Here is a 12882-nt window from a genome sequence, read left to right as displayed (position 1 = left end):
CCAATTTCCCCCCAGAAAACCTGGAAATGACACAAGTGGCTAACTAAGGACTTTATTTCAAACAAAAATTAAAAATAAAAAATTGAGAGCTCTTTTCCCTGGGTTTGGGGAAGGAGTCAGGGTAGGGAATTCCCCATGGCTAGGCCAGTACCCTCAGAACACTGGAGGGCTGTGGGAATTCCCTTCCTTGCCCATAATGGGGAACCTCAGCAAGTGCAGGGCCCACGCAGCGCCCGCCAGCAAGGGGAGCTCGGGCCACGGGTCGGTCCCTGGGAGGGGTAGAGCTGGGCAGCAGCATGGCCAGTGGCCAACCACAGGATCAAGTCCTAAGTACCGAGAACCTACTCTTCCCCACTTCCTGGGCCCCAGAACGGAATAAGAGGATGGTCTGTGGAAAGAACCTCTCAAACCCCTACAAGGAGAAGAAAGGCCCCGGCGTCCCTCACATTCATCGCCTCTGTTTTCTGGAGGGCAGTGAGTCCTGGAGCCTGTCCGGTGGTAATACTGACACAGAGCAGGAGGGGCAGGGAAGCCCCAGCAAGTCTGGACCCCACAGCTGGCTCTCCCACCCCCCCGGCAAGCTCCCGCAGTTACCACATGATCCTTCGTGTTTCTTGCCTTCCATTTCCCTTGGGTGGATGGTTGGGTAGGTGGGGTTTCCTGGTTTGGGGTTTCTCAGACAAGGGCCCTCTAGGGAGGGTGCCCTGGACCCCCCCGCCAGCACTCCTGGGCTGAGGAGCATGTCACATGATGCCGTTGGTGAGGTACTGGAAGCCGTCATAGAGTTTGGTGGTGATAGACCGCATACTGCCATCCACCATCTGCTCCACCAGCAGCTGCAGCTGCTCCTCAGTCATGCTCATGTGGAACCTCTCTTTGAGGTTTCGAATGGTGCTGGAGCCATGGAAGCAAGGAAGCTGAGAACCTGGGGGAAGCAGTGGGGGTTCAGGGTCATGGATGGACAGGAGGGAGGGGCAGTGGTGCCAGCCACAGCAAATACAAAGCTGGGGCATCTGAAGTGCCCTTTCCCTCCCACCTCAGGTCCTTGATGGTGTGGGTACAGTTCTGCTTGGGCAGAGAGAAGGAACCGACAGGACCCCTCATCATCCCACACCTAAGCCCTTCTGTAGGTGAGGGCATGTGGGCAGAGGAGGGAAGGGGACCAACACCACATCTCCCTCAGTAAGGGTGGAGGGGCCCAGAGGGCAGGCTGGGAGGAGGCTGAAGGGAGTGGGCCCTGAGCTGGGCACTTATCTGGTTGCAGACCTCTGCCTATGCTACGTCTGACACTCACAGATGACCTGGGCCACCGTCATCATGGGGCCAGATGGGGATGATCCTGAGCAACGGCGACAACCTGTGGGGTAGGGTCAGGAATGGGGAGGGGGGAGACTGGCAGCTCAGACCTGGTATACACCTGGAGCCTTGGGGGGGGGATGAGGACAGAAGGGGGTCCTGAGCAAAAGACTAGATGGCAAGACTGTAGTGGAAGGAGATAATGATGAGAGGGGAAGTACTTCTCAGAGCTGAACAGTGGCAGAAGACGGCAATCAGAGGTCATAGTGGAATGGGGAAGAGAGATGGAAGGAGACTGAGAAACTCAGAGCTGGACAGGGGTGGCGAGGTGAGGAGGGACCAGGAGGCTGTAAATGAGCCTGTTTTCTCCCTAAAGATGCCAAGGAGGCGGGTGCTGCTATCCCCTTCCCCAACCTCCTGGACTTAGCCTTACCAGGGTCAGGAGGAATGTCCTAAAGGAGAAACAAGGCACTGGACCAGAGCTAGAAACCCTCTGGGAATCCCCCTCCCTCAACCCAAGTCTTGGGGTGGGATCAGCTTTCTTATGCTCCAGAGCTCCTACTTAAAGGGGAAGCCTGAGGCACTATGGCACCTGACCTCACCCCAGCCCCACCTTGCTGCATGATCTCCACGATCTGCACCACCTTGTCCATGTGTTTCCGAGCGGCAATCAGCCCTTGCAGCATCAGCATCTTATAGTAGTTGAACATGTCGCCATCCAGGCCGCCCATCACCTGGAAAGGGAAGAAAGCGTTGTGTGCACAAGGGGACTTACACCAGGGATGGTCCCTGTCCTCACTGGCCTACCAGAACTCCTCTTCCTCTTGGGGCCCTGTTATTTCCCCCCTTATCAGGCAGGAAGCTCCCAGGAACTCCTGCCTCACCCCTAATTACTGCCTGTTCTGTTCATCCCTAATTTGCAGGGAGCCCATCAGCTCCCCCTCCCATGACAGAGAAAGAATACAATGACCCCAGAGGCACCTCTCCTTCTTGACTCACATCCACAAACTCTGTGGTCAGCTTAAAGGCTGACGTCTCAAAGCCCAGATTTCGGGGTGAGCTGGAGAGGATGAAGCCAAAGTCGATGTGGATGATGTGGCCTTCGGCGTCCAAAAGGATGTTCCCATTGTGTCTGAGGAGGGGGGGAATACACGAGAGGAAGAGGCAGTAGTAAGTCTGACTGAGGCTGGAACCTCAAGCAGCAGTACACTGGCCACATGACACCAGGCAGGGGGGGTCCCCTGCCATGTTTCCTGCTGCCTGTAACTCCAATCTCCTGTCCAGTTTCCTAGGACCTAAAGCTATCAGTGGAAAGAAAGGAAATCAGAAAAGAAAACTGCTAACAAAGGCTATGGGGTCTGAAATTGCCATTAATAATTTAATAAAAATAGTTTAAGATTCTCCCAATTTCCCAGAAATTGCACTTCTGGCACCCAAACTATCCCAATCTAGTAGATAATCCAGAAGCAAGGAAAGAGGGCCTCTGAGGCTCCAGCCAGCTTTCACAGAGGCCAAGTGCGCTATCCAGGGGAGGCTCCACTCAGAGCCTGTTTACCTGTGGGTTATTTGTAACTCCTGTCACCCCACTGCAGATCAGAGGCCTCACCAGAAGGGAGCAACAACAGAGGCAAGTGGGCTGAGTGGAGCTGAAAGGTAAAATAGCGTGGGGGTTTCGAGGGGTAAGTTTTAAATCACTTATGTAAAAAGTCTCAGGAGGCAGTACTACAGGGCAGCTGTAGAAGAGTTAAAGGGAGATAAATTCCAGGTCTTTGTGATTCCCACATGAATGGCCAGTAGCAGAAGGAACAATTAACATGCTAAGCATGTGAGGCCTGGCCTATTCAACATAACCGGCCTCCTCAGTGTCAATAGAGGCTTTGTTAGGCTAAGAGCTCATGGTCTGAGGGCCACCTTCTCTGGGGTTGGTTTGGCCAAAAAAGCAGGGACAAAAGGAGAACCTACTCTCACCTGAGTTCTTCCCTTCTCTGGGAAAACACTAAAGATTTAGTAATCCAGGCACTATCTTGTGAGCTAGAATGGTTCTAGGAGTTGTCATGATTCAACCTCACATTTTACAGGTGAAGAAACAGAGGCCCTGAGAGAGGAAGTGATTTACTTGCCCAAGGTCCCAAACCCTCTCTTTCACTACCAGAGTTAGCTCCAGCTGGAAAGCTGCTTAGGACTACTTCTGAAGTAGTTAAAGAGATCCTAAAGCCCGACTCCAGTATGGGGCGTCTTTCATTGTTGCCACTTCTTTCCAGTGGTTGATTCCATTCATGGCTTGACTATATTCTTTTTTGAGGTACTATGAACGGCTTATCAGCTACCTGCCCTCCTCTATTCCTCCTTTTTTAGAGGATGGACTCTCATCTTCCAAACATACTAGTTTCCTAAAGGAAAGCCCTGGGGCCTGACTAGTGCCAGCTTCCCTGCCACCCATTTACTCAATCCCAGGGCTGAGCTCTGGGCTCCCTGGGCCCTGAGTTCAAAATCCTGACACTTCGAGATAGTCTGAAGCTTGCAATCAAATTCCTTATAATTACATTCTCAGCTGGGCACAGTGGCTCATGCCTGTAATCCCAGCACTTTGGAGGCTGAGGCAGGTGGATCACCTGAGCTCAGGAGTTTGAGACCAGCCTGGCCAACATGTTGAAACCCTGAAACCCCGTCTCTACTAAAAATACAAAAATTAGCTGGGCGTGGTGGCGCATGCCTGTAATCCCAGCTAATCAGGAGGCTGAGGTGGGAGAATCACCTGAACCCTGGAAGGCTGAGGTTGCAGTGAGCCGAGATCACACCACTGCACTCCAGCCTGGACAACAGAGAAAGACTCCGTCTCACCAAAAAAAACAAAAAAAAAAACCAAAAAACTTACATTCTCCTATAGTTCTCAAATGCAGAGCCTGGGTCCATTTGTAGGGCTGGGAGGGTGGAATGAGCACAGGGTCTAATAGCTACCTGACTGTTTCCCTCATGAGGAAACACGTGTCTGACAGGGTTTTCATCTGGTTTAAATATACGAATGTCAGGCCATGGTAGAACTTAATAGATGCTAGATTTCCTTTTTTTTTGAGACAGAGTCTCACTCTGTCGCCCAGGCTGGAGTGCAGTGGTGCGATCTTGGCTCACTGCAACCTCCACCTCCTGGATTCAAGTGATTCTCCTGCCTCAGCCTCCCGAGTAGCTGGGAATACAGGCGCCTGCCACCACACCCGGCTAATTTTTTATTTTTAGTAGAGATGGGGTTTCATGGTCTTGGTCATGCTGACCTCCTGACCTCAGTTGATTCGCCCACCTCAGCCTCCCAAAGTGCTGGGATTACAGGCGTGAGCCACTGCGCCCAGCCTAAGACTAATTTTTATTTTTATTTTTTGAGATAGAGTCTCAGTGTCACCCAGGCTGTTGTGCAGTGGCGCAATCTTGTCTCACTGCAACCTCCACCTCCTGGGTTCCAGCAATTGTCCTGCTTCAGCCTCCCGAGTGGCTGGGATTACAGGCATGCGCCACCATGCCTGGCGAGTATTTGGTATTTTTAGTAGAGATGGGGTTTTGCCATGTTGGTCAGGCTGGTCTTGAACTACTGACCTCAAGTGATTCACCTGCCTCAGGCTCCCAAAGTGTTGGGATTACAGATGTGAGCCATTGCGTCCAGACTAGATGCTAGATTTCTAATAAGCTGCTCTGTTAGCTAGCTAGTTATTTTGGTATTTTTAGACAGGGTCTCGCTCTGTTGCCCTTAACCTCCTGCTCAAGTGATCCTCCCACCTCAGCCTCTGAAGCAGCTGGGACCACAGCTGTATCCCACCATGCTCGGCTAATTTTTGTTTATTTTTTTGTAAAGACAGGATCTCATTAGGTTGCCTAGGCTGGTCTTGAATTCCTGGGCTCAAGCGATCCTCCTGCCTCGGCCTTGTTAGCTAGATCTTCTTTTTTTTTTGAGACTCGCCCTGTTGCCCGGACTGAAGTAGTGTGGCATGATCTTGGTTCACTGCAATCTCTGCCTCCTGGGTTCAAGCAATTCTCCTGCCTCACCTCCCAAGTAGCTGGGATTACAGGTGTGTATCACCAAGCCCAGTTTATTTATATATATACATTTCTTTTTTTTTTGAGTTTGAGTTTCACCCTTGTCGCCTAGCCTGGAGTACAATGGCGCCACCTTGGCTCGTTGCAACCTCTGCCTCCCGGGTTCAAGCGATTTTCCTGCCTCAGCCTCCCAAGTAGCCGGGATTACAGGCGCCTGCCACCATGCCCAGCTGATTTTTTTTTTTGTATTTTTAGTAGAGATGGGGTTTCACCATGTTGGCCAGGCTGGTCTTGAACTCCTGACCTCACGTGATCCGCCCACCTCAGCCTCCTAAAGTGCTGGGATTATAGGCATGAGCCACCACACCTAGCCATTGTTAGCTAGATCTTAATGGGCCACCATGTTACTGGAAACCCCAGCAGCACCGGCCACTGCATTTCCGCCTTCCCAGGACAGCTGCCCTATGCCGAGGCAGAGACGGAACTTATAGGGGCATTCAGGGCAGAGACCCTGGATCACTGTTGGGAGAAACTCTTAGAAGGCAGGGCCTAGATGGTGTAATTATCTTTGTACATTATCTGCCTCACCTACATGTGTAGTTAGGTTTCATCAAGGTCATGTGATATTGAAAAAAAAATGACAGCTCTGGGCAAAACAACAGATACTTAAAAGCTGTGGAAATCATATGCTGGAATAAGAAGTGAGGAGAGTTCATGGCTGAGAGTTTCCACTTGATCTCCATCATGTTTCTCCTTTTTGCTCTCAGTCACGAACCACTACCCTTAGTGCCAGGCCCTATTATCGCTCACTTTGTTGCTAAACACCCAATTACATCCGCCTTCACCCACCGTGCCACAGGGCATTTACTCAACACAGACTGAATCATGTCATTCCTCTGCCTGCAAAATAAAACACCTAAGCTTCACAATGAAGGCCCTTCAACTGGCCTCAATTTACCTGCCTGATGGTACCACCTCCTATTCCACTGCCATGCAGTGCAGTCTGTGCTTTAATCACAATTCAATTATTTCTTCTAGCTGGGATGTACCTTCTCTGCAGCTTCCTCTGTCATCATTCTCCCGTGTTCTTGAAGACCCTGCTCACTCAAACCCTTAGTCCTCCCATAAATCCTTCATTTCTTTGCCCTGTTATCCTAGTTCTTATTAGTCTGCCTCCTGACTTAATGTCATGTGAACACATCTGTCTCTGCTTAAAAATATTGTTTCATTTTTCACATCTTTGCCATGGAGGGCAGTAATAAGTAATTGAGAACTACACACGAAGGGATGGAGAGAACCCTGGAGAAATGTTAGGATGAGCAGCAGAAGTCACCTACCTGTCCTTGACTTGCAGCAGGTAGCAGACCAAGCAGTACCCAGCACAACTTTGCACAAAATTTCTCTGGGCACTGAGGAATGCCTCAGTGGTGTAACTGCCATGCTCCTGTAGAAAGTAATCGAGCAAGGAGAGCTGTGACTGTTTCTTCACCTGATGGATGGACACAGCGTTGACCACTGGTTCAATCATGCCACTATCAGCCGAAATCACAAGAATCTTGTATGGCTTGATCCAAAGGGGCACTCGCTCCTGTTCCCAAATGGACTGTGAGGAGACATGAAGGATACAGGACTCTTACCTTTCTCCAAACTAGAGAAGGAGGCTAAAACTCCTCCCTTTCTCTAACCTCTTTCCTTGCTGGCACTGGATTCTAAGCCATCAAGTGAGTAAGACTCACTTAACCCAGTGAGAACCAGGGAGTTTTGAAAAGAAGTCTAGGGCCTGACAAAGTCAGGAAACTACACTTAGGTATGTGGGAAAAGGTATCACATAAGTAGAAAGTCCAAGAGAGGCAGGGAGAACAGGGAACTTCACTATCCCCTCTCAAGCAGGGAGAATGGGAGCTGTAAGTTCAAATAATAAGAAAAAAGAGGCCAGGTGCAATGGCTTATGCTTGTAATCCCAGCACTCTGGGAGACCAAGGAGGGTGGATCACCTGAGGTCTGGAGTTCAAGACCAGCCTGGCTAACCTCAGTAGAGAATGAAACCTTATCTCTACTAAAAATACAGAAATTAGCCAGGCGTGGTGGTGCATGCCTGTAATCCCAGCTACTCAGGAGAATCACTTGAACCCAGGAGGTGGAGGTTGCAGTGAGCCAAGACTGCACCACTACACTCCAGCCTGGGCGACAAAGCGAGACTCTCTCCAAAAAGACAAAAAAGAAAAAGAAAAAAAAAGAAAGGATTTAGGTCCAGAGAAGACTTCTCTGGAAAATGAAAACATTTATATGGTATAAAGAACAGTATTAAACAAATTAAGTGGCTTGCAGGTAACTAACCCAGGGGGATCAGAAGATCAATATTTCAGCACACTATAACCTACCTGCTACAGACCATTTGGGAAGTTTTTATGTTGTTTGTTTTTTAAAGGGGGAGGACCAAATTATTATTATTTAAAAATTTGGGCTGGGCACAGTGGCTCACGCCTGTAATCCCAGCACTTTGGGAGGCCGAGGCAGGTGGATCACAAGGTCAGGAGATCAAGACCATCCTGGCTAACACAGTGAAACCCCGTCTCTACTAAAAATACAAAAAATTAGCTGGGCGTGGTGGTGGGCGCCTGTAGTCCCAGCTACTCGGGAGGCTGAGGCAGGAGAATGGCGTGAAGCCAGGAGGTGGAGCTTGCAGTGAACCGAGATCACACCACTGCACTCCAGCCTGGGCGACAGAGCGAGACTCTGTCTCAAAAAAAAAAAAAAAAAAATTTGATTACAACCAATTGTGTTGGCATTAAAATTAGAGGCATTAAGTTTGAATAATGGATATATGCCAAAAACCAGAAATTGAATTTGGCAAAAACGGGAAAGGAAGTCTTCCAGTAATTTCAGTTTAGAAATCAATTTAGAGAAATGAACCCCATGTTTACAATGATTGTACCACAGATTTAAACTTCAGTAGTGCATTAGTAAACTGTTCACATTTAGATCTTCAGCTTGAGATTTGACAGCTATTTCTTGAAAAAATCTCAGTGTCTTGTATAAATAAATTGGTCTTCCATGTACCTTAGCACACACTTAACACTAGGAGAAGGTGGGTCACTAAACTTTGCCTTAGCAAAATTTTGGTTTTGGCTCACTTCAGTTAGAGATGCTGATTTCTTCAGCCAGGCGTGGTGGCTCACACCTGTAATCCCAGCACTTTGGGAGGCTGAAGTGGGCGGATCACCTGAGGTTGGGAGTTCGAGACCAGCCTGGCTCACATGGAGAAACCCTATGTCTACTAAAAAATACAAAATTAGCCGGGTGTGGTGGTGCATGCCTATAATCCCAGCTACTTGGGGAAGGCTGAGGCAGAAGAATCGCTTGAACCTGGGAGGCAGAGGTTGCGGTGAGCCGAGATCGCGCCACTGCACTCCAGCCTAGACAACAAGAGCAAAACTCCATCTCAAAAAGAAAAGAAATGCTGATTTCTTCAAATGCATATTTTTCTTAGAGACAGGGTCTTACTATGTTGATCAGGCTGGAGTGCAGTGGCTATTCAGTCTCGATCCTTTTACTGATCAGCACAGGAGTCCTGACCTGCTCCATTTCTGACCTGGGCCAGTTCACCCCTCCCTTAGGCAACCTGGTGGTCCCCTGTTCCCAGGAGGTCACCATATTGATGACGAACTTAGCATGGACACCCAATTGGCATAGCGGACTATAGCCCAGAACTCCTGGGCTCAAGACATCCTCCTGCCTCAGCCTCCTGACTAGCTGAGACTACAGGCCCATGCCAGGGTGCCAGCCCATTTTGGAAGTTTTGATCTAAAAGGCAAACCTAGCACTCTAAAGTTCTGACTTGGAACAGGGCAGGTGCAAGTCACAAAAGGGCCAAAAGAGGCCGCTGTGGAGTTGTTCCTATGGCTATTCTTCCCAAGGGAAAGTTGCCTAGCTTTTCTTTTTTTTTTTTGAGACGGAGTCTCACGCTGTTGTCCAGGCTGGAGTGCAGTGGCGCGATCTCGGCTCACTGCAAGCTCCGCCTCCCGGGTTCCCGCCATTCTCCTGCCTCAGCCTCCTGAGTAGCTGGGACTACAGGCGCCCGCCACCGCGCCCAGCTAATTTTTTGTATTTTTAGTAGAGACGGGGTTTCACTGTGGTCTCGATCTCCTGACCTTGTGATCCGCCCGCCTCGGCCTCCCAAAGTGCTGGGATTACAGGCTTGAGCCACCGCGCCCGGCCGCTTTTCTTTACTCTGCTTTTGTTTTAGACCTGGGCAGGAAGGTGAGAATAATCTGTGTAGTTACCTCAGGTTGGCTGGAGTTGTGCTGAGTTCCCCTCCTCTCTCTTTTTTTTTTTTTTTTTGACAGAGTCTTGCTCTGTCGCCCAGGCTAGATTGCAGTGGCGCGATCTTGGCTCACTGCAACCTCCGCCTCCTGGGTTCAAGCAATTCTCCTGCCTCAGCCTCCTGAGTAGCTGGGATTACAGGCGCCCGTCACTGTGCCCAGCTAATTTTTGTATTTTTAGTAGAGACAGGGTTTCACCATCTTGGCCAGGCTGATCTTGAGCTCCTGACCTCGTGATCCAACTGCCTCGGCCTCCCAAAGTGCTGGGATTACAGCCACTGTGCCTGGCCTCTCCTTCTCTTCTCTTACCTGCAGTTGCTTCAACACCTGAAAGGCCAGAAGCTCTTGCCGAAGGTCATCCCCACACTTGACAATGACTGACAGGAGCCGCCAACTGGGGAGATGGCCATAGGGGGAGCCCTCTCTGATCCTCCTGTGAGGAGAGAAGTAAAGGGTGTCAAAGGTTGATGCCACGGTGAGGACAAGAGACATAGCTTCCACAAAAAATTCCAAGCAAATGCCCCATAGGGCAAGGACCCAGACAGCCTGCGAGTCTGACAGATTTTTTTGGAGGCTGCGAGTCTGACAGATTTTTTTGGAGGCTGATGGACAATAAAGTTGGCACAGTGAGCCCCTGCAACTGCCTCTGAGCTTTAAGAGGTGTTCAGAGACCCACACCCAACTCACCGTACTTTCTCCTGCCAGGGCTCTTTGAGAGCAACTGCAGAAGGATCTTCTGGGTCTCGTTTGAAGGCTGTCGGGGTATGAGCCAGCTGTTCCGAAAGGCGCCGGCTGTGAGGAAGAAAATACATCATTTGCTTGGAGGAGCTACCCACAAGCCCCATGCCATCTATACTGACATTTCCTGCACTGTCTCCTGGATTCTGGGCACACTAAGATAGGAACCCAGGCTGAACGGGACTCATGGAAGAAAACATAACCAGTGACACCTTTTTGCTAACTTAGTGATTGTAGTCATGTTAAAATTAAGATTACCAGGCACTCCATATTCCTCTATCAAGACTGATTCAGAATGGGTGTCTCTAGAATCTGCATTTTTTTTTTTTTTTGGACAGAGTTTTGCTCTGTCTCCCAGGCTGGAGTGCAGTGGCATGATCTCGGCTCACTGCAAGCTCCACCTCCCAGGTTCACATCATTCTCCTGCCTTAGCCTCCCGAGTAGCTGGGACTACAGGCGCCCACCACCACACCCAGCTAATTTTTTGTGTGTATTTTTTTAGTAGAGATGGGGTTGCACTGTGTTAGCCAGGAGTCTCGATCTCCTGACCTTGTGATCCACCCACTGCGGCCTCCCAAAGTGCTGATATTACAGGTGTGAGCCACCGCACCTGGCCTAGAATCTGCATTTTCAACAAGGCCTCCTTCCTCCCTCTGGATTCTGACAAACAGTCGCTTTGAGACCACACTTTGAGACACACTGCTCGAACTCCTTCCTGGGGTGCTTTTTTTTTTGAGATGGAGTCTCGCTCTGTTGCCCGGGCTGGAGTGCAGTGGTGCCATCACGGCTCACTGCCAGCTCCGCCTCCTGGGTTCATGTCATTCTCCTGCCTCAGCCTCTCGAGTAGCTGGGACTACAGGCGTCCGCCACCACGCCCGGCTAATTTTTTTGTATTTTTAATAGAGGCAATATGATCTGGCCATACCGGATGTCCCCTGCTGCAATGAACACAGGCTCCTTGCTCTCCTGGCTAGTGATGCTGTCCACAGAGAACTGGGAGATGTTGTCACAGCTGTTGGTGTGCACTTCGGGGAGCTGGAGATAGCAGGGGAGTGCTGGTCAGAAGTGCTAAGTATAGGTCTCCTGTCTTTCCCCTCCTGCTTGCTTGCTATCGATGCAGCATGCTCATCCCTCCCTTTCAAACTCTGCTTACACACCATGTTGATTACTTGGACCCCAGGCTGCCCAGAGCAGCATTTCTCAACATGTGAACTACCTGCATCAGAATTACCCGGAATGCAGACTCCCAGGCCCCACCATCAATCTGAATTAGAATTACTGGGAATGGGATCTGAAAGTCTGAATTTTTAACAAGTTCTCCAGAAGACTTCCAATGCACTGAAGTTTGCAAACCACTGCCAGGACCATCACAGGAGCTCAAAATTTCAGCCTCACTGAGAACCCCCCAAGGCTAGGGATATGTTCTCCCCTAGGGTCCAAAGCAGACCCTCTACAGACTAGCTTCTGACAGTTTCTTCAATCTAAGTCATTCAATCTTATCTTCTCATCTCTCTCTAACTACAGAATATTCTACCAGACCCCAAGGCCCACGTCAAGTCTCTTCTCTCCTTTATACCAGAGCATTTCTTCTCAATTCTATTTGTCACCTAGTACACACTGCTTTGTTGTATATCTAAATTTTTTTTTTCTTAAATGTCTAATGTCTCCAATTGGACTGTAAACTCAAAGACAGAGATTCTGTCTTTTGGCAGAGTGAAACCTGGCTGTGTGTTTTTTTTTGTTTGTTTTTTTTGAGACAGAGTCTCGCTCTGTCGCCCAGGCTGGAGTACAGTGGCCAGATCTCAGCTCACTGCAAGCTCCGCCTCCCGGGTTCACGCCATTCTCCTGCCTCAGCCTCCCGAGTAGCTGGGACTATAGGTGCCTGTCACCTCGCCCGGCTAGTTTTTTGTTTTTTGTTTTTTTTTTTTAGTAGAGACGGGGTTTCACCATGTTAGCCAGGATGGTCTTGAACTCCTGACCTCAGGTGATCCACCCACCTTAGCCTCCCAAAGTGCTGGAATCACAGGTGTGAGCCACCACACCTGACCCTGGCTGTGTTTTTGGTTTGTTTTGTTTTAAGACAGGGTCTCACTCTGTCGGCCAGTTTGGAAGGCAATGCTGTGATCTCGGCTCCCTGCAGCCTCCGCTTCCCAGATTCAAGTGATTCTTGTGCTTCAGCCTCCCAAGTAGCTGGGATTACAGGTATGCTCCACCACACCCGGCCTTTTTTTTTTTTCTTTTGAGATGGAGTTTTGCTTGTCACCCAGGCTGAAGTGCAGTGGCGTGATCTTGGTTCACTGCAACCTCTGCCTTCTGGGTTCAAGCAATTCTACTGCCTCAGCCTCCCGATTAGCTGGGATTACAGGCACATGCCACCACGCCTGGCTAATTTTTGTATTTTTAGTGGAGACGGGGTTTTACCATGTTGGCCACACTGGTCTCGAACTCCTGACCTCAGGTGATCCACTCGTCTCATCCTCCCAAAGTGCTGGGATTACAGGCG

At 49.8% G+C, this 12882-nt stretch overlaps 1 protein-coding gene across 32 annotated transcripts in view; it reads right to left on the bottom strand.

Moving 5' to 3' along the window:
- Nucleotides 1-36: 36 nt before the first annotated feature.
- The window catches only part of PI4KB (phosphatidylinositol 4-kinase beta), a 36540-nt gene continuing 23694 nt past the window's right edge, over nucleotides 37-12882 (bottom strand). For 18 of the 32 annotated variants that reach the window (XM_015152057.3, XM_015152039.3, XM_015152043.3 and 15 more), the window contains 7 exons: nucleotides 11305-11414; nucleotides 10329-10433; nucleotides 9951-10074; nucleotides 6657-6922; nucleotides 2296-2428; nucleotides 1910-2030; nucleotides 37-925 (listed from right to left, as the gene is read on the bottom strand). In XM_015152057.3, coding sequence (XP_015007543.1) covers nucleotides 744-925; nucleotides 1910-2030; nucleotides 2296-2428; nucleotides 6657-6922; nucleotides 9951-10074; nucleotides 10329-10433; nucleotides 11305-11414 — 1041 coding nt within the window. In that variant the 3' untranslated portion in view covers nucleotides 37-743. Of the gene's footprint in view, nucleotides 926-1294; nucleotides 1358-1909; nucleotides 2031-2295; nucleotides 2429-6656; nucleotides 6923-9950; nucleotides 10075-10328; nucleotides 10434-11304; nucleotides 11415-12882 lie in introns of all 32 variants that reach the window. The other 14 variants (XM_015151995.3, XM_015152031.3, XM_015152063.3 and 11 more) reach the window with 1 other exon arrangement.

The sequence above is a fragment of the Macaca mulatta genome, chromosome 1, assembly GCF_049350105.2.
Source record: "Macaca mulatta isolate MMU2019108-1 chromosome 1, T2T-MMU8v2.0, whole genome shotgun sequence".
In the NCBI taxonomy this organism is placed as follows: domain Eukaryota; kingdom Metazoa; phylum Chordata; class Mammalia; order Primates; family Cercopithecidae; genus Macaca; species Macaca mulatta.
The sequence above is the reverse complement of the archived record's forward strand: the minus strand, read 5'-3'. Positions and strand labels throughout refer to the sequence as shown.